General features: G+C 44.9%; 1 protein-coding gene across 1 annotated transcript; it reads right to left on the bottom strand.

Annotated features, from left to right (window-relative positions):
* Positions 1-6442: 6442 nt before the first annotated feature.
* Positions 6443-18111, bottom strand: LOC101835754 (placenta-expressed transcript 1 protein). The gene is made up of 4 exons (XM_021226704.2): positions 17871-18111; positions 13132-13336; positions 11313-11374; positions 6443-7573 (listed from the first exon to the last, which is right to left on the bottom strand). Exons 1-4 carry the CDS (start codon positions 18049-18051, stop codon positions 7293-7295), a joined length of 729 nt encoding a protein of 242 aa, XP_021082363.2. The 5' UTR covers positions 18052-18111; the 3' UTR covers positions 6443-7292.
* Between the last annotated feature and the right edge of the window lie 1171 nt (positions 18112-19282).

The raw sequence follows: 19282 nt of genomic DNA, 5'->3' as shown, positions 1-19282 counted from the left end.
GACACGCACATGTGCTTACATGTGCCCCCCCCCCCAGGCAAACATACTTACACACATGTACTCATCAAACACACATATGAGAAATGGAAAAAGAAAGAAAAGGGGGTTCCTGAGATGGCTCAGAGGGTAAAGGCATCTGTCACCAAACCTGATGACCTGAGTTCGATACCTAGGACCCGCATGATAGGACCCATATGGTTGTAGGAAAGAATGAACTACTGCAAGTTTTCCTTTGACCTGTCAAAGACTGCCTACTACCATGCTGTACTGGGTGGTCTTGACACAAGCTAGAGTCATCAGAGGAAGGAACCTCGGCCGAGGAAATGCCCCCTTGAGATCCAGCTGTAAGGCATTTTCTCGGTCAGTGATCATGGGGGAGGGCCCAGCCCGTGGTGGGTGGTGCCATCTCTGGGCTGCTGGTCCTGGGTTCTATAAAAAGGTAGATTGAGCAAGCTGGGAAGCCATGGGAAGCAAGCCAGTAAGCAGCTCTCCTCCATGGCCTCTGCATCAGCTCCTGCCTCAGGGATCCTGTCCTGTTTGAGTTCCTGCCCTGACTCCCTTCAGTGATGAAGAGCAATGCCGAAGTGTAAGCCAAATAAACCCTTCCCTCCCCAACTTGCTTTTTTCTCATGGTGTTTCATCACAGCCATAGAAACCTTAACTAAGGTCTCTTTTGCTCAAGCTTCCCTCACTGTGATAGTCAGTTTCCTGGAATGCGGTAGTTTGAATGTATTGGCCCCCATAATTTCATAGGGTGTGGCACTACTTCCCCAGCACCACATCTGCCTGTATGCTGCCACGCTCCCTGTCATGATGATAATGGACTGAACCTCTGAAGCTGTAAGTGAGCCCCCTCAATTAAATGTTTCCTGTATGAGACTTGATGTGATCATGGTGTCTCTTCACAGCAATGAAAACCCTAAGACACACACATCTACAGAATAAATGAAATGTAAAGAAAAAACAAAAAGAGAAGAAAACCAGGTGGTGAATTATAAAGGTATTTCATTCCCACTTGAGACTGTGAGGTTTGCGTAGTTGCACATTTTAGGGTTTGGCACTTTCTGGCTTGTGAATGACTATTGTGTCCTTCATGGTACATTTGCTATGTTAATCACTTCAACTCTTTAGGGCAGCAATCATCTCCAGTTTACTGATGAATCAGAGGTTCAAGGAGATTAAGAACCTCTTCTTTCTAGACAGGATCTCCTGTAACTGTGAACAGCTTTGAAGTCCTGAGCCTCTTGTTTCTGCCTCCCAACAGCTGGACTTATAGTGTACCATACACCTTGCCAGATTCAGAATCCTGCTGAAGGTCACCCCATAACTGAAGAACCAAGTTTGAACTTGGGTCTCTTTGGCTTAAAACATAAGTGAGCTTGTATATATGTGTATGGATGATCTCTCTCTCTCACACACACACCCTCCAAGCACAATAGTTCAAATAACTATTTAAAAATTTCCCAAGCTGTTTAAATTTGTATTATGTGCATATTTTACTTTTTCAAAAGGCTGTTGGAGTTTGTTGGGCTCAAGCTTCTGCCCACAGTTATTTTTACACGAGTCATGTGTATAAACAGACGAGTATGGAGATTTTGCATGTATTAGTTTATTTCCCACTTACATAGAGATATATGTAATTTCATATACCTATTTATATGGGCATAATGTACATAAAATTAATGTGGAACAGTGCATATATACTAGCTTTGCTGAGTCACATCCATGGAAACATAGTCAAATGATATTAATTTTCATTTGCACCTCTTGAAGGCCATCAAGGGAAACCCAGTCTATAACCCAAAGTGGCGTCTGAGAAGTCCCAGGGCTTTTCTTCTACTGACTCTAATTTCTGATCTATGTCCCCAAAGTATTAAACCCAAGATTGCTTTTGCTCTTTTCCCTTGGTCCCTTTTCCCAACTCAGCTCTTAATTATATAGAACAATTTCATATTCTCTCCCCATTATCCGTTCTTTGAATTCTCTGTAAAGAGGACAGCCAGCCGCTGACCCTGACAGCTAGAGGACATTCTGCTTAGAAGAGGGAAGGGCGGAGGTGAAGCTGGGGTTGGAGGAGGCGAAGATGAGACACAATCCTGCATTGGCTACTCTTTGAAAAGCTACAAGTTTGTAAATTTGGCCCCTGTTCTAGACACCATTTTGTCCATATTTATATTGTTTGTAGTGTTTGGTCTTTTGTGTGTGAATTTCCTTCACCTTCACAGAAACCTATGATATGGCCAAGCCACACAGAAACTAAGTCACTTCCCCAAGGTCCCACAACTAGTAAGAATGCAATGACCCAGCATGTGACTTTAGGAGTTTTCATTTAGCCACTTAGCATAGCTACCTGTCCTGTGAAAGAGTAGGATTTCCCCTTAGTTACTAGGATCTTAAACGCTTACTTTAAAAATAGCCTGATATGGTGGTGCATTTAACTCAGCACCATGAAGGAGGAGGAAGGCAAGCATATCGGAAATTCAATGCCAGCCTTGGTTAGACGAGAAAAAAATTGAAGGGTTAACAATCCGCCATTCTAGGTTTTCTACCTGCTTTGAATTATTGGTATAATAACTTGTCTGTTAATGGTTTGGGGCTCTCTCTGACGCTCTTGGAAGTAGCTGGGTTTGGAAGACATCTGTCCCCTTTCCTGCTTTCTCAGAAAGAAAGCTCATCTCCTTCAGGTGGGTAGATGCTTTTGTTCCCAATGACGGAAACACATTGATTTTTACAACGCACGAAGCTGAGAGCAAAGCACACATGGGAAACTGAGATTGAGCAGCAAGTGACAACTGTCCACTTAGCTGTGTGTGTGTTTGCAGGGGGTCACTTTCCTATGAATGAGGCTCGGAAGATAGAATGCAAATAGGAAGCCGGGATCAGCGCTTCTTGAAACTGGGCTTGCACAAGCTCTGTCTTAATCTGCTGCCTGTTCTGCCTGCTGTGTGTGAACTCCTTTATAGAGCAACAGGCGTGGCTGTCGCCTGGCTCCAGTACTGCTTCAGCTCTGTCTCCTGAGTCCACAGGGATGTCTCTTGTGGAGCACTGCGCATGCCCAAGCCTGGGCTGTGCTTAACAGTCCTCCCTGCAGTGCTAACCACTCAGATCCAGCACAGGGAAACACCTAGGTATCTTTCCTGACTACCTGACTAGATTCTTAAACTAGGACTGAGGAGCTGGAGAGAGAGAGAGAGAGAGAGAGAGAGAGAGAGAGAGAGAGAGAGAGAGAGAGAGAGAGACGGGGGGGGAGGGAGAGAGACAGAGAGACAGAGAGACAGAGAGAGACAGAGAGAGACAGAGAGAGAGAGCGCATTTGTTGTAGAGGATCCAGGGTCCAGTCCTCATCACTCACATGTGGTTCACAGCCATCCATGATTTCAGTTACAAGGGATCTGACGCCTTCTTCTGACCTCTGACCTCTGTATGTACCAGGCATGCATACGGCCCATGACATTTGTGCAGGCAAACATTCAGACACATAAAATAAAAATAGAGAAAAATGAACAAAAGATAAGAAAATTAGAATTGGGTATGACAGAAACCCAAGTTGAGCCCCGGAAGGGAGGTGAGAACTGGCATTGAGCACTAACAGAGCAGGAAACAAGACAGAAGACACTCAACAGCTTGTCTGCATTCACCTTCCTTCTTATTAGAAGGTCAGGCCTGTTGGGTGTCTGGCCTCCTAATCTCATTTTCCTGCTCAGCTGACTCTGTGCTGCCTGACTGAACACTGCTACCCAGATTTCTTCATGTCTAAGACTCTTCTGAGAAATGTTTTGCCAGGATTGCAACTTGTAGCAAAGTCAATATTTGTCACACCTTCCACACTGAACCTGAGATGAGGGGCAGGTTGAGCCTCGAAAGATAAACATGAAACTGCTCCTAGCATGTTGGGTCAGGATTCACCAGTGTTTACTTTGGAGATGGCGCCAAACAGAGGGGCCTGGGGAAGTACTGCCGGAGAAGACATCTTGGGTGTCAGCCAGTAACACCCACACCTACCGGTCACATGAGCAGGTGAGCCAGTTTTTCTGGGGAAATCCCTGATAATTTCCAGAGCTCTTCAGGAACCCCAAGTTGTCCTATTAAGGGGCAGGCTGAGAAGCGAGATAGAACAGCAGCCTTTAGAAGGCAGCTTCACTACTTTCTCAATGACTCTGCCTCTCATTTTTATTTTCTCCTTTGTTTTTGTTTTGAGACAAGGTTTTACACTGTAGCCCAGGGTGTTCCATGTAGTTTACACTGGCCTCAAATTCATGGCAACCCTTTGTTTTAGTCTCTGGAGTGCTGGGAATATAGAGTTGAACTTTAGATTCTCCTCTTTAGCTGTGTCTTCATCTGTCTAAATGAGCAACTTTCGTAGAGTTCGTGTAAGGATTGAAGGAGATGATTCCCGTTTAATACAAGGGCTAGCAGGTGTCACCAGTAAGCACCTGATGATGTAAGAGAAAACTAAGGAACAAAAGGTTCCAAGCATTGGTCTCTCTCTCCACCAGAGCAACCATGAAGATGGCAACACCTGTCAAAATTTATAGAATTCTGCCATGTATTCAAAAGAAAATGAACAAAATACCCAGATATCATGGCAAAGATGCCAACTTTTGTCATTTAACTAAATCTATAAGGTCACTAATTAACTGCCGAGGGATCAGGAAAGAAATTCAGGCTGCACAAGGAATGCAGTTTGCAGATATAAAGTCACCACAACCGGTGACAGCAAATGCCAGTTGTACACGTGAGAGAATCAGGTTTCCAGGGTCAACACATTGCAATATTCGGGATACTCACTTTTCGAAAAAAAATTACAAAAGATACAAAAGAACCGAAAGGTATGGTCAATTCAAAGGAAAAAGCAAGGTAGATGTTGTTCCCAAGAAAGCCCAGCCATTGGGCCTAAGAAGCAGAGACCTGAAGTCAACCATTAAATTACACAAAAAGTGGAAAAAGAAACAGTGACAAAAAAGCTAAAATCAGGGAAATTATTTCTGAACAGAGAATATTGGTGGGCAGAGAAGAATTATAATAAGAAAGCAAATAAAAATGTGGGAGCTAGCTGGGCGGTGGTGGCGCACGCCTTTAATCCCAGCACTCGGGAGGCAGAGGCAGGCGGATCTCTGTGAGTTCGAGGCCGGGCTGGACCGGCAGCCTCCAAAACAATACAGAGAAACCCTGTCTCGAAAAAAACAAAACAAAAAAAAATGTGGGAGCTAAAAAGCATAAGTGGTGAAATAAAAATTTCAAGGTTTAGCCGCAGACTGAAGAGGCAGGAGAACTGGTGATCACGATGTCGGGTCAGTTGAAATGACCTAATTTGGGGAGCTGGAAGAAAAAGAACAAAGAAAACGAGAGGTCTGTGGGATGCAAATGCACTGGCATACATATAGCTGGTGTTCCAGAAGGAGAAGAGGAAGCTGAAAGAACAAAGAAATAAGGGTTGAAAACTGCCAAAGTTGGTGAAAGACATGAGTGTCTGTCTCCACTCAGAAAACAAGGAGCTGCAGGAAATTCAGAGTGTACTGAGATGTGTTGTGATGACAACTACAACTGACTCCGAGTCACTGCTTCTGCCGAGAACGCATGGCACTGTCCCCATCACACACTCGCTGAAGCAGGGTGGCTTTCATTTTGCATCTCAGTCTTTTAAAGGACAGGGCCAACTCAGAGCTTCGTGATTAAGTGGGAAGCTATGCGTGTGGCGCAGTTCTGTATTTCTGTCTTGCCTTTTCTCATCTCTGTGACCGCTCTCCCCTGTCCTGCCTCCCTCCCATCTGCCGGGATCTTGCTATGTATTCCTGGCCATCCTTGAACTTACTCAGAGACCAGGCTGTCCCCACACTTACGAGCCCTCTGGCCTCTGCTTCCTGAGTGCTGGGTTACTGGGGAGTGCTGCCATGCCCAGCTGTAGTAGCTCTGTGACTAGGGCTGCTTTCTTCAATCTTCCTTCAAAATTGTATAGAACAATCAGGCAATTTTCAGGCTAGCACATTTTTTTGAAAGATTCATTTATTATGTATACAGTTTCCTGCCTACACGTATGCCTGCACGCCAGAAGAGGGCACGAGATCTTATCATAGATGGTTGTGAGCCACCATGTGGTTGCTGGGAATTGAACTCAGGACCTTTGGAAGAGCAGCCATCGCTCTTAACCTCTGAGCCATCTCTAAAGCCCCCAGGCTAGCACATTTTCGTGACACTTGTGAAAGCAGCTAATAGAAGAGAATAATGTTATGAAGGAATCTCTTCCTCTTGTAGGTTGGGTAGTTTTCTGTGAACTTGACCCAGGCCAAGGTCATCTAGGAAGAGAGAACTTAATATTGAGAAAACTGCCTCCACTAGATTGGCCTGTATGCTACAACTCTGTGGAACATTTTCTCGATTAATGATTGATGCGGGCAATGCCACCCTTGGGTAGGTGGCCTTGGAAGGTATAAGAAAGCAATTATTAAGGAAAACTTTATTTATTAACAGGCTTACTGCTGGAAATATTTTTTTCAGTTTTACATTGTACGATAAATATTACAAGTATTTTTTTTCTCATTTCTTGGTTGAAATTACCATCAAGGAAGAAGTAACCAGTTTTGACTAGTTACAAAACAAAACTGAGATAAATTAACCTTGTATCTGCCCTTGAAAACACACACATACACACACACACACACTATTTCAGTCATATTTTTCAAAACACAAACAAATTTGAGTAACACTTTGTTTAAAGCTTATCTTTCAATTTAACACATTCATTATTCTTGTTCAATGGATCGTTTATTTGACTTAGGGGGAAAAAAACCACGTATCCTGTTATTGGCTTCTTAGAGACACTTTTCATATACTTCTCTTCAAAACCTGCTATCTGGGCACAATGGGGATCTACTAATAGCCATGGGACTATCACTCATTTCTTTTTTTCCTTCAGTCACAGACATTCTTTGTAACCTGAGTAGATTTGGCCAGAAATCTGAAATCATCTTGAAAGCAAAGAAGGATCCCTCTCTCCACCACAAACCCAAGAGGCTCATGGGAATCCTTTGGCAATAAACAGAAGTTCAGACTGACTGTCAGCATGTAAAACTGAGAGTCAGAATTAGGTTGGCCTAAGTATTTACAAAAAGCAGACTTTGTGCCCTGAAAGATACAGATCCAGGCAAACGTTTTTGTCCCTTAAAGAGTGTCACAGGTCTGTGATCAGAGGTGGTGGAGTTGTACCCTGAGAACATAAAACCTTCATTCACACATGTTTAAGCATTGGCCTGGAATTAGCTTTTGGAGGATGCTTTGTAGATTGGAGATTTGCTCTAGAAGAGGAGTTTGCTGATGAGAAAAACAAGCAGGATGTGGAGGGCACCTGCGAGGGGGCTGCCGAGAGCATTGACAGCCAGGCTTTTGGCTGTGGTCTTGGCTGTGGTCATGGCTGTGGTCTTGACTGTGGTCTTGGCTGTGGTCTTGGCTGTGGTCTTGGCTGTGGTCATGGCTGGAGTCTTGGCTGTGGTCATGGCTGGGGTCTTGTCTGTAGTCATGGTTGTGGTTTGGTTGGTCTCTGAAATCTCAGGGGTAGGCCTCAAGGGTGTAGATGTTTCTGGGGAGAAACAAAAATCAAAGAAGCAATGTTATTAGACCTTTGCTGGGGGGTGGGTAGGCACTAGAAAAAGGCTGGCAAGATGGCCCAGTTGGTAAAGGCACTTGTCATGAGTTCAATTTCATGTAAAGGTAGAAGAAGAGAAGTGATCTTAAATTGTTATCCTCTGACCTTCACACACAAGTTGCATGCATATACACACAATAATAATACATGTTTTTTCAAGACAGTAAAGCCAGAGATCATGAGCAAAACCAATCAATATTCCTCCAGTACCATGTGGGGGAGGGAGCTAGAAGGTTCAGACTGTGAAATAACAAAAATAGTTAAGTCTTATGGACACCCCCATGGAGGGCCTCACCCTCCCTGGGGAAATGAGGGGATAACGGGGGGGGGGGTTGGGGGAGGGCACGGGAGGAGGGGAGGGAATGGGAGAGGGACCTGGAACTGACTTGTGAAGCAACCTCGTTTCTTATCTAAATTTAAACTGGAAAAAAAAAGAAGAAAAATGAGGAAACATAAAAATAAATGAAAAAGGTAACAAAATGATAAAAAAATCTTGTTCTCAAATAGAAAATAAAAAAGATGAAAGGAAAACTAATAACCAAGTGGCAAGATAAAAAAAATAGTTAAGTCTTGATCCTTAAGGTCTGCATGGTCTTTTCTCCTTCATTTTACTTTGCTTATCTGCTTTTTAAATGTGCATATTTGTTTTGTCTGCATGTACATATGTGTCAGGTTTCCTAGGGCTGGAGTCACAGATAATTGTGAGGGTTATGTGGGTGCTGGAAATTGAGCCTGGGTCTTCTGGGACAGCATCCAGTGTTTTTAATTGCTGAGATGAGTCATCTCTCCAGCACCCACGTAGTCTGTTGAGATGAGAAGACCCACAGAATTTATGAAACATGAATTTGTCATTGGATAGATAGTGTTCCATCAAATATCTTCATACTCTTAACTCTAGTGAAAACATGACCCAATGTAGTATAATTATAATTTTCTTACTAATCCCAAGACCTTGTGAGAACTCAGTGTCATGTAGAACCAAAAACAGTGACCTCTGCCTTAATGTTAGTGGGAGATATCTTATCTAGATAGGTATATAGAGATACCCTATCTAAATCCTTGACTGTTTCTTGGGCTTGCACAGACCATTTTCTCTTGTAGATTCAGGCCAGACACTGGTTCTCAGCCATTATCTATTAGAGAAGCAAAGAGAACCAGGCCTCCACTCCCAGGGACTTATCTGATACCAGGAAATCTGGTTCTTGGAGCTCAGACTTTCAAGGGTGTCTCAACCTGAGCTGGGAGTGGGGTCTATAACCCCAGCGCTGGATAGAAGGACAATTTCAGGGGAGGCAGAGACAGGAGGATTGTTGGGACTTGTTGGCCAACAGCATAACTGAAAATAGGAAGCTGTAGGCTCAGTGAGAGCCCCTATCTTTAGTCATAAGAAAGACAGCCTAGAGGAAGGTACAGGGTGTCTTCCTTTGTCCTCCCCATGTGTGTACACCTGCTTGTGCATGCTCCTGCTCTCTCTCTCTCTCTCCTCTCTCTCTCTCTCTCTCTTTCTCTCTCTCTCTCTCTCTCTCTCACTTTCTTCTCCTTTAAAATGTGGCAACAAGAAAAGAAGAAAAATGTCCCAGGCCCAGGCATCCTTCTGCCTGCTTGGGAGATGCCCTCCTGCTCTGAGACAGTGTCTTTCTTTCTCTTCAGATTTTCTTTAGGACAACTGTTTCTCTGGCAGTCTATGAGCCAGGGAGCAGAGCACAGCCACGTTCTTCCCCTTCTCTTTCATTCTCTTGTTTGGTTTGAGACAAGAGTCTTATTCTGTAAATCCCAGGTTGGCCTTGAAATTGTGACCATCAGGCCTTAGCCTTAGCTCCTAACTGCTTAGGAACACAGGTGCACACTACCACTCTGGGCTTTTCCTCTGATTTTTAGACTGTATTTTGTTAGGACAGAGCTAAGGGGTCCTGACTAGAAATAAACATTTCCTGCTCTATTAGCATTTCTGCAAGTGTTTTTCTCGAAAATGTCCTTGAGGGAAAAAAATAACCTCACAGAGGGCCCCACCAAGGAAACAGTGAAGACTGTCACATAATAGTTTGATTAGGCATGTTAAAACTTGTTGTTGGAAATAATTATTCCATTGGTGCATTTTGTAGTAGATAACTTACAGGAAAACCAGCAACATACTGCCTGTCTTTCCATGCTCTGAGACTCATGAGGAAGGCTTGTTATTTGGTCATTGAGAGAAACTAATGGTTCTTATTTCTCTCTTTCCTCTCTCTCTCTCTCTCTCTCTCTCTCTCTCTCTCTCTCTCTCTCTCTCTCTCTCTCTCTCTCTCTCTCTCTCTCTCTCTCTCTCTCTCTCTCTCTGTCTTTCCCCCATGCTGGTTTTGAACCCAAGGCCTCACACATGCTCTTGGCTACATCTTACATTAAAAAGCTGCATTAAAATGATCTCGTTAGTTTTAACGAAAGTCTAAGGAAAGTAGAAAGACATGTAAGATGCCAACTTGGAGTCCTCGCTCTGCTCTGGACATTCTCTGTGTCCTTAGGTTAGGTTGACTATCCTTTCTGAAGCTCAGTTTGGAGTGCTTTTAGCTTCTTACAGAGAAACAGGAGAGAAGGGAATCAGAACGGATGGATGAGGAGCCCGGGGAAAGTGTGAGTCTGGGGTCTGTACCCTGGGGAATGCTGGCGGAAGTGCCTGGTGGTGGTGAGAGTGACTGAGGCTGTTGGGAACTCAGGAAAGACCTGGGGAATGGCTTAGTCAGTGAAGTTCTTTGCTCAGTTGTGAGGCCTGAGTTTGATCTCCCCAAAACCCCAAATTCCAGGTGTGGTGGCACATGTTTGAAATCAGCACCACAGCGGCCAAGAAGGCAGATCCCTGGAATCACTGGCCAACCATCCTACTTTTAAGTCCCAGACCTTGTGTCATAAAACAAGGTGAGGTTGACCACTGACCGCCACAAGCTTGAATCCATGTATATGCACAAGCATGTGTGCCTGCCTGTACATGCTGGTGCTCACACACAGACACATACATACACAGACACACAGATACACAGACCTACAAACAGACACAGACAGACAGACAGACAGACAGACACACAGACAGACAGACACACAGACACACAGACACACACACACACACGGAATAAGAAGAAAACTCATGAAAGGGTCAGGATGCAGGTTAGGGATCATGTGCTTTCTTGGTTTGTGTCAAGGTACTAAGGTCAATTTACCCTTTGCAAAAGAAAAAAAGCAAAAAACAAGCTAACAAGAACTCATGACATTATTGACATTTCTGTGATACCAGTTCTTTTTGTATAACTAGTACTCTCCATCCCCCACTCTGCAAAATTCCCTTGAAAACTTTTTGGTTAAAGTTGACCCCGTGAAAGCCTTGTGTGAATGGGTTTCAGGTTCTGAGTGGAAGCTGAGAGTCATGTTGCTTTTTCATATTGGTGCCTAGCTAGTGCTGAACAGAAATAGTCCCCATTGAAGCAGGGGTTTGGAGACACAGGTGACCATGGAGATTTCTGAGAAGCTGCACAAATCTTGGAGAGGGCATTTGTTTTCCATATGGCATAAAACAAAAGATTGGGAAAAATCTCACACTAGGTTCTAGGATGGTAGGGAACTCGGCTGATAGGTAGGTAAAATAATTTTCCAGACTGCTTGAGTTTACTGGCAAATAAGTACACAAAGAGTTTGCAACAGAACTTACGTGGCTCTCCCAGGTTCACAGATGTCACTGCAGCTGTTCCATTGCCGATAGCCATCAAGACACTGCAGGGCAAATCAGGAAGAAAAATGGTCAGGGTCTTATCTGTGGAACGCACAAGCTATGTCTTAGCCTTTTGGGACCACCCTTTCCCATTAATCCTCTTGAACTTCTTATATGGCACAATAAGCTGATCATTAAATATTGACCTAGTTCATATTGACTAGTCTTAACTCCAAACAGCTCTCTCGTCTCCCATCCCCACTAGCTTCATCATTAGGAACCCCCCACAGGCTGGCACACATCTTTGTCCCTTGTTCAAGAGAGTCTCTTTGCCCGAAATACCTTCCCTGGTAATAATATCTGTCCAGAAACTCAACGATATCCTTCAAGTCCAGTCTCCCTGTGGCTAACCCTGACAGATCTTTTGTTACATTGAATTGCTATGGGCTTCTCTACTCACTAGAGGGCTGACTTCGGAAGGGCAGGCTCTGTTTTGAATAATGCCTGACACACTGTAGGTATTTAGTGTTCATGAAATGATCCACAGATCTCATTCTGTTGTCATTAACATTATAACATTAGCCCCTCGTCTATACATCCAGCAAGTCACTCATGAAAGGACACAGTCTGAATGCCAGTCCCTGAGTCTGGTGTGAGTGGACAGCAGCAAACAGTGAATATCCAGATAATTAGTAAGGAGTCAGTTGCGGTTGTGATGTGGGTGACGAAGCAGAGGAAGGCTGGAGAGTGTGTAGCAGAGCTCTTTCTGAATCTACATGTTCAGGGAAAGCAGAGGAAACATTTCACCTCATTCTTATATGTGTGTGGGTCCTGTTTCCCAAGTTCATTGTAAATCCTACAGGCCAAGACCTCTGATATCCCTTTTGCAACCTACTCAGCACAATGGTGTTCCTTCTGTCTCCCTCCCCTTGAGTCAGCCTTACTGACCAAGACCATGAGTGTACACATTATGAATAAGCAGAGAGATTAGTGTAGCATAGTAAACGTGCAAGTGAGGATGGAGGTTGCACTGTTGGTGGGATTGTGCTGTTTCTCCTGCAGATTGCTGTTGCTGTGTCATTGCAGACTGTACCTGCTAGTACATCAAGTGTGGTCAACATCCTTATTCTAAGTAAAACTAGCTGGCTTCTAAGCAACTGTTGCCATGGTAGGGTTGGTAGTAGTGGTTCCCTCTGGATTCTGCTTTTGTTTATCACTCTATGGGTGTGATGGTTCCTCCTCTAAAGCCAATGAAGCCTGGCTAGGTCCAGAGTGTGGCAAGAGAGGGAAGAATGGCTTGACAGCATCACCAGGTCCCACAGAGACAAGGATGCTATAGTGGACACGGCATGCCAGGGTAACTTTCAGGAGCATTAAGTTCTTCGAACACTTGGTTTCTAAAGTCAGTGTAGTATCAGACCCTCAGAGTGAGAGGCATCTGTTGTGGAAGAATAATGCCAGCCTCTAGGTGGTCTCTTCTCAGAACCTCAGGGCATCCATTTATTATGACAGAAGGAAATTACTGTGTGTACTCATTGTCACATTTCCTCTTAGCTATGTTTTACAGATGATTCTCCACTAGATTTACATATATACTGTGTGTGTGTGTATGTGTGTGTGTGTGTGTGTGTGTGTGTGTGTGTGTGTGCGTGTGTGTTTGCATGAAAAGTACAACAAAGGAAGGCGAGGTAAATAAGAAATGCCGCTGCTGGGTTCTCCATTCTCACCCATAGTCTAGTTTTAGTCTTAGGTTAATGTGAAACTGTATAACCTGTTATAAAAATTGAAACACCCAAAGTAAAATAGAACCAATCCTTACTGCAGGTTGACTTTAGTTATATCCTCAGAATTAGGAACTATCCACGTTGCCTGGAAGTCAGAGTTGTCTGAGGGTGTCACGCGATATAGGACACTGCTGTCATTGCATTCCTGAGTTGCTCCAACCCAGGTACCCACGGGTTTGTTGTCCTGGTTCACTGCTTTCAGAATCACGACACTGACGGAGCTGTTCACATGAACCCACACTAGGAGAAAAGGACCAGGAAGCAGTTAGTGTGAGTCAAGCAGAACCAAAACGAAGTGTGAACATAGGAAGTCCCGAGTGTGGACAGCATGGTCCTGCTGCTGTAAAAGAAACTGAAGACCTAGATGGAAGAAAGTACAAAGATAGCACCTGGGAACCAACCCAGTGTGTCACACACCTGTGGTTCCAGCACTTGGGAGGTGGGGATGGAGGCTCATGAGCTCATGAGTTCAGTGTCCTCTTCAGCTGTGAAGACGTTTAAAGCCAGCCTGGGCTTCAGATGATTTTAATATTCTTCTTCATGCTTGTATTTTATTTTCCAAATAGTCTACAGTGAAAGGAGGTGGAGTCCGATCACCCTCTGGCCCTGGTTCTGCTACATGCTAGTGGGCAGATTCTAAGAGCACATAGCTTAACCTCTCCTCAAAGGTAGGTACCCCTGAAAAAGTTAGTACGTATCCTAGGAAGTGCTTCATGTATATGGAAGAGTAGAGCCTTGCTCCTGACCCCAGAACGACTGCTCTGTTGTTGAAGGTGGGGATGGGGTAGGATGGCGGTTGGGGTAGATGTGTGGCACTGAGGTCTGAGCCAGAGTCCTGATCCAAGGACCAATCAAATAACCCCTTAGGGGTCTTCTCTACCCAGCTGAGGTCTGTGACCCAGCCATCTGCCCATACAGGGACCTTGTAGACCTTTGTTAATTTCAACCTGAGGATATTTCATTTTCTCTGGTTTTCTACCCTAGAAGAGCCTGCATGAGTAAATGCTTCAACACTGGGGTGTTTCAAGTCATCTGAAACTCCTCCACAAAGCAAAGCAAGGACTCATGTAGCATAGCAGTCTGACAGTCATGGGTCTTCATCCTGGGTCTAGTACTTAGGAGCAAGACAAATCATCTGTGGGCCTTGGTTTCTTCTTGCTCAGTGGTCACTGTACACAGTTTTTTTTTAAACAGGACCTCATCCCAAGCTGGACTCAGGTGTAGCTGAGGATGACCTTGAACTTCTGATTCTCCTGCTGCTATGTCTTGTGTACAGGTGTGTGCTGTCATGGCTAGTTTATTAGATATCAGAAGTTGATATATACTAGCAAGTACTATACTGATTAACTATATACCTACCCTCTACACCTTTTTTTTGTAAGTTCCCACTTTGTTGCTATGGGTCTGGAGAACAATGATATTATCCCTCATCGTCTGGGATAATGCTACTTGTCAGTAAAGGTTCCTGAGAGGACTGAAGATGCTAACATGTGGTTCATATTGGACGAATTGTGAATGTTATTACTAGCTATATGTCAGCACATTATATTTCATTGGCCTAGTTGCTTGCCAAGAAGGTCAGCTGACCCAAATCCCATAAGCGCTGACTCACGAAGAGAGGTGCTGACTTTTGTCCTACATTTTTGCTTCTTGGTGGGGTAGGTGATGCACAGCAGTGTCATTTAGATAGACAGTCATCAATCCTCTTAGCTCTCCAAGGATGTTTTCTTGACTCTTCCTTTCCCTGCTTTTTCTCTTTCGCTGTGGGTTTAAGCCTTCTTTCCTTTCTTCCTAAACACAGGCATTCTGTGGAATTGTGACCTCAGTCTCTCCCTCAGGGGTGACCAGACCAGACTTCCTCACAGAACCTGTCAAGTGGGAAGTGCGCCCTCCTATCTAGAGAATCTAAACATTTCTGCTTTCCCATTCCTGCCTCTTCCTCGTCAGTGACAGTGACGGTGTTCAGGACCCCAAGAGCCTAGCCTCCCTCTTTGGTCCACATTCCACTCTAGGGACGACAGCCGGCTCCCCTCCCCCACCCCTCCCCCCATCCCCAGCTGCTTGGCAGCTGCACCTGGCTCCTGTCAGACCCGCACCTGGGCCTGGTGTTTGTTCGTGTCTGGAGCCTTCCTTTTTTTACTATCATTCACCCCGTCCCCACTTAGGCACCCAGATCTTGCTCACTTCCCTCCTCGGGACTAACTTAGCCCTCTTTTCCCCTCAGACCTGAGACATTGACACTCTGCTTAGAGGCTTTTATATACTTTAAATTGTATTTTATGGTTTTATTGGTGTCGGTATCTGGGCAGCCCAGTGTTTCGCATGAAACAACTACTTTTGATTGATCCTAAAGGCATGCATCAGGCAGTTGTGGATGTAAGCTTAAGGGCAAAGTACTTGTCCAGCACTTCTGAGGGCTTGGATTCTATCTCTAGCACTTCAAAAAATCCTCTATTCAATGGAGGACAATGCCCTTAAAGCTGGAAAGTTCAGGAAGTAATAAATTACATCCTTCTTGTCTGTAGAAGTGAGCAATGAGGCAGAGGATGGCCTAGTATAGTCGTAATGTAAATAGTGCAGGCTTCTTCCCTGAACAGGTCCTGGGAAGGTGCTCTGAGGTGTTGGCTACACTGAAGATGTCTCTAGGGGTCTGCCAAGCCATTTGCATACGGCTCACCAAGGCTCACACAATGCTGCAGTGAAAAAAGATTTCAAGTCAACACGAGCAGGCGGCTGACCTGGAGTTTATTCCAGGTCTCAGAAGGTCTGAGTCCCGGCCAGGCCAAGGCATTCTACAACGGCCTTGGTAAATGTTCTTTGTAACTGTAGGTGCGGAATTCAGCCTCTCATCCCCAAGGACAGAGGATTTGTGACCCTCAATTTAAAGTATGAGTCAGAGCTACCTCAGAGCTCGCACACGGTCTGGTTTGAAATGGAATCTGATGAAGAGCAAAGCAGGTCTAAGCATTCAAGGAAGTGGAGGTCTTTTCCCTTTCCCGAGGCTACAGGAACTGTGGTGGCTGCCCTTCCCCCTTCTCCCCATTGTCTTGTGGTTTCTCCTCCTTCCTCCCTCTACTCAGAAAGGCTCCCACGTTTTCATCTATCTTCCCTCAGTAGACTTCTTGTTCTCCCATTTCTGCAGCAGACCTGCCTGTCTCCTGATGTGCCATTTTACATCAGAGGCCTGTAGTCCAGTTATGAATTCACACACACACACACACACACACACACACACACACACACACACACACACACACACACACACACCTAGTGTCCATCTTGAATTACAGACCTATCTTCCCTGTTCTGGTATGAGAAGACCCACTTCTCCAGGGAGCAGGGCACAGTCCTATTACAGCAGGAGCGCTTGCTTAGGGACAGCCCCCAAGAAACATAAGGGAGACAAGCAGGACACCCTTGGTTAGGAAGGCAGGGCATGGTGGTTCACCTTCGAGGTTGGTTACAGAGTACAGCCATGACCGAGGTGGTCTCTGCAAGATTTGCTTGGATTTTTTTTTTAAGAGAGGAAGGGCGACATACGTGTTAAGAAGGGTGGCTCTTGGCTGCGTTCCTTAGGATCAAATATTAGTTCTGTTACAGTCTAGTGACCTTGGTAAGATTTTGACTTCTATATGCCTCCTTTTCTCCCCCGTGACATGGAGATTAATAATTGAATTTTCCCTTAGAGCAACATGTAGCACAGGGTAAGACTTAGCATTATAACGCGGCTGTAATTCAGATCCACTGTTTCATAGCTCTGTGACTGGAGCACGGCACCCATCGTCAGTGTCTGTCTGCTCATCGGCAAACCAGGGATATCAATGGATATGCCTAGTGGGTCAGGATGGGGACTAAACATTTTCCTCTATGAAGCACCGGTGTTGCTGCTGTTACAAGACTAGGCCGAGGGGCAGGTGGGAGGGCTCAGTGGGTAAGGCGCTTGCTGTGAAACCTGGTGACCAGCGTTTGAGCCTCAGAACCCACGTGATAGTTAGTGGAAGGGGAGAAACAACACCACAGAGTTCTCTTCTGACCTTCACATGAGTGCCAGGGCATGTGTACGACTGTGTACACACATACACTCATCCTGAGAGAGCACACGCTATAACAATAAAAAAATCTAAAAAATAAATTGAACATTAAAAAAAAGAATAAGTAAAGCTAGGTAGAAACCATTTCCCTTGACTAATAGGCTTGACTAATTAGAATGCTTGCTCTTTAACTTGTAGGTTTATTGAATCCCGAAAGGGATTATGAAATACTTCCAGATATCTCTAAGAAAAACATTAGATTAAGATTGAATAGCCAAGGGTCAGGGAGCGTCTGCCACTTGTGGCAATGAGTCCCCAGCAAGTCAATTAACATCTCTGCACTCTGGCTCCTCACGTATAAGGTGGGCTACTGATGTTTTCCTCTAGCTCACAAGGTCTTTCCTGTGCACTAAATACAGACTATCCTTGCTGGTGTCCTGCAGGGTGTAATCATTTTGTCAAGACCACAATGAAATCCCTCAAAATAACACAATACCCCTTTAACACAGCCATATGTTTGCCCAGGTGTGATCTGGCCAGGGCCCAGTTAACCTGTGCTGTGGGGCTTTATACCACCCTGGATTCAGTTATGGACAGGAAACTGCAGAAATAGTTCTTCCAATCCACTCGCATTTCCTAACCAGCCCTCCTCATTTCCCGCCCTGTTCCCACACACATTGAGAGCAGGATGGAGGGGTTTGTTCAGAGAACAAAAGACAGCAGAGTGAATGGCTTCGACTCACCTGTGTAGGTTATGTTCTCACCAGAACCCTCGGCTGTAATGTTGACTCTCAAGTTGGTGGTGGAGATTGTATCAAAGACCGTGCAGGGGTCATTATAACTTGCAGACAAGGCAGGAGAAAAGCACAGAGCCAGGCACAGGAACAGCCCCAGCTGAGGCAGCAAGGAACGGAGCACAGCCATGGTCCTGGGTGGCTTGCTGGCTGGGTCCGGCAGTAAGTAGTAAGACAGAGCAGGAGTCCTGACTCTCCAGTTTATATGCTGTGGGGCCGGAGCTTCTGGGTGAGGTCATGTATGCAAATCTCCCCCCTCCCTCCTGAAATTACTGCCTTCTGGAATTTGGCCCAAGACATCACCAGGAATGAATCACCAGCCTCCACGTTTGTGTCAGCAGCAATACTTGACCAATTCCAGTTCTGCTCAAGAAGAGGACTAGACAAACTCTTGTGCATGTCCCTCACCTCAGCACATGACAGCTGAAGCAGTAGAGAGGTGGTAAGCTTTGAAGTGAGGTCCACAGTTGAGTAATTATCATGTAGGTGATCTGTTTGGAAGCTCTACGTTTCTCTGCAGAAACTCAGGCATGGGTGCCCTTTTTACCTCAGAACACTGCATAGACTTTCCTGATGCTCCTCCAATTTCCAGTTCATCTTAAGACCAGCCTAGAGCTGGAAAGACTGTCTAGATATTTGCTTACTGCCTCTGCTTCCTAAATGCTGGGATTAAAAGGTCTGTATGACCACACCCAAGATTTATTTTATTTTTAATTACATGTTTATGTGAGTGCCTGTGGGTCTGTGCATATAAGTGCAGTTACCGTGGGAGGTTAGAGGTCTCAGATCTCCTGGAACTGGAGTTACAGGCAGTTATAAGATGGGTTCTGGGCATGGACTGCCCTTCCATTGCAAGAGCAGTATGAGCTCTTAACCACCAAATCATTACTGCAGCCCAGAGCCTTGGATTTCCTCATGCTTCAGCATTCCACGTTTTGGGATTACGGGGTGCACAATCACACCCAGTTTATATGGAATCCAGAGCTCCTTGCAGGCTAGGCAGACACTCTACCAACCCAGGCACATCCCTTGTATTTTTATTTATTTGTTTGGAAAGAAACAGATTAGGCCCACATTGCTCCTGAAACTTCCTTCAACAGTGCCAGAGCAGAGGGAAATTATTTGTAAAAGTTGGAAATTTTTTTCATAGCCCCAGCGCCCCCCTAAAATTTTGTTATTTATTCACTGAAAGAAATGAGGGAGAAGTAGATTACTTTGTGAGTAGAAAGGGAATAAAACTACTGTTGAATAAGGCAACAGTTTAAAAATTTTCAGTTAGTTAATTTGTGTATGCACCCCCTTCCCCCTGTATGTAGGTCCTAGGAGGATTTGTGGGATCTGTTTTTTCTTTCCACCATGTG

This window comes from Mesocricetus auratus, unplaced genomic scaffold (genome assembly GCF_017639785.1).
Source record: "Mesocricetus auratus isolate SY011 unplaced genomic scaffold, BCM_Maur_2.0 Super-Scaffold_100022, whole genome shotgun sequence".
Lineage (NCBI taxonomy): Eukaryota > Metazoa > Chordata > Mammalia > Rodentia > Cricetidae > Mesocricetus > Mesocricetus auratus.
The sequence above is the reverse complement of the archived record's forward strand: the minus strand, read 5'-3'. Positions and strand labels throughout refer to the sequence as shown.

What these genes read in the sequence shown, in the direction of transcription:
- LOC101835754 (XM_021226704.2), bottom strand. Translation starts at nt 18,051, where the DNA reads ATGGCTGTGCTCCGTTCCTTGCTGCCTCAGCTGGGGCTGTTCCTGTGC. An exon ending in TGAGAACATAACCTACACAG is followed by an intron (nt 13,337 to 17,870) that starts GTGAGTCGAAGC and finishes CTTTTCTCCTAG; the next exon opens with TGTGGGTTCATGTGAACAGC. An exon ending in TGTGAACCTGGGAGAGCCAC is followed by an intron (nt 7,574 to 11,312) that starts GTAAGTTCTGTT and finishes GTTTCTCCCCAG; the next exon opens with AAACATCTACACCCTTGAGG.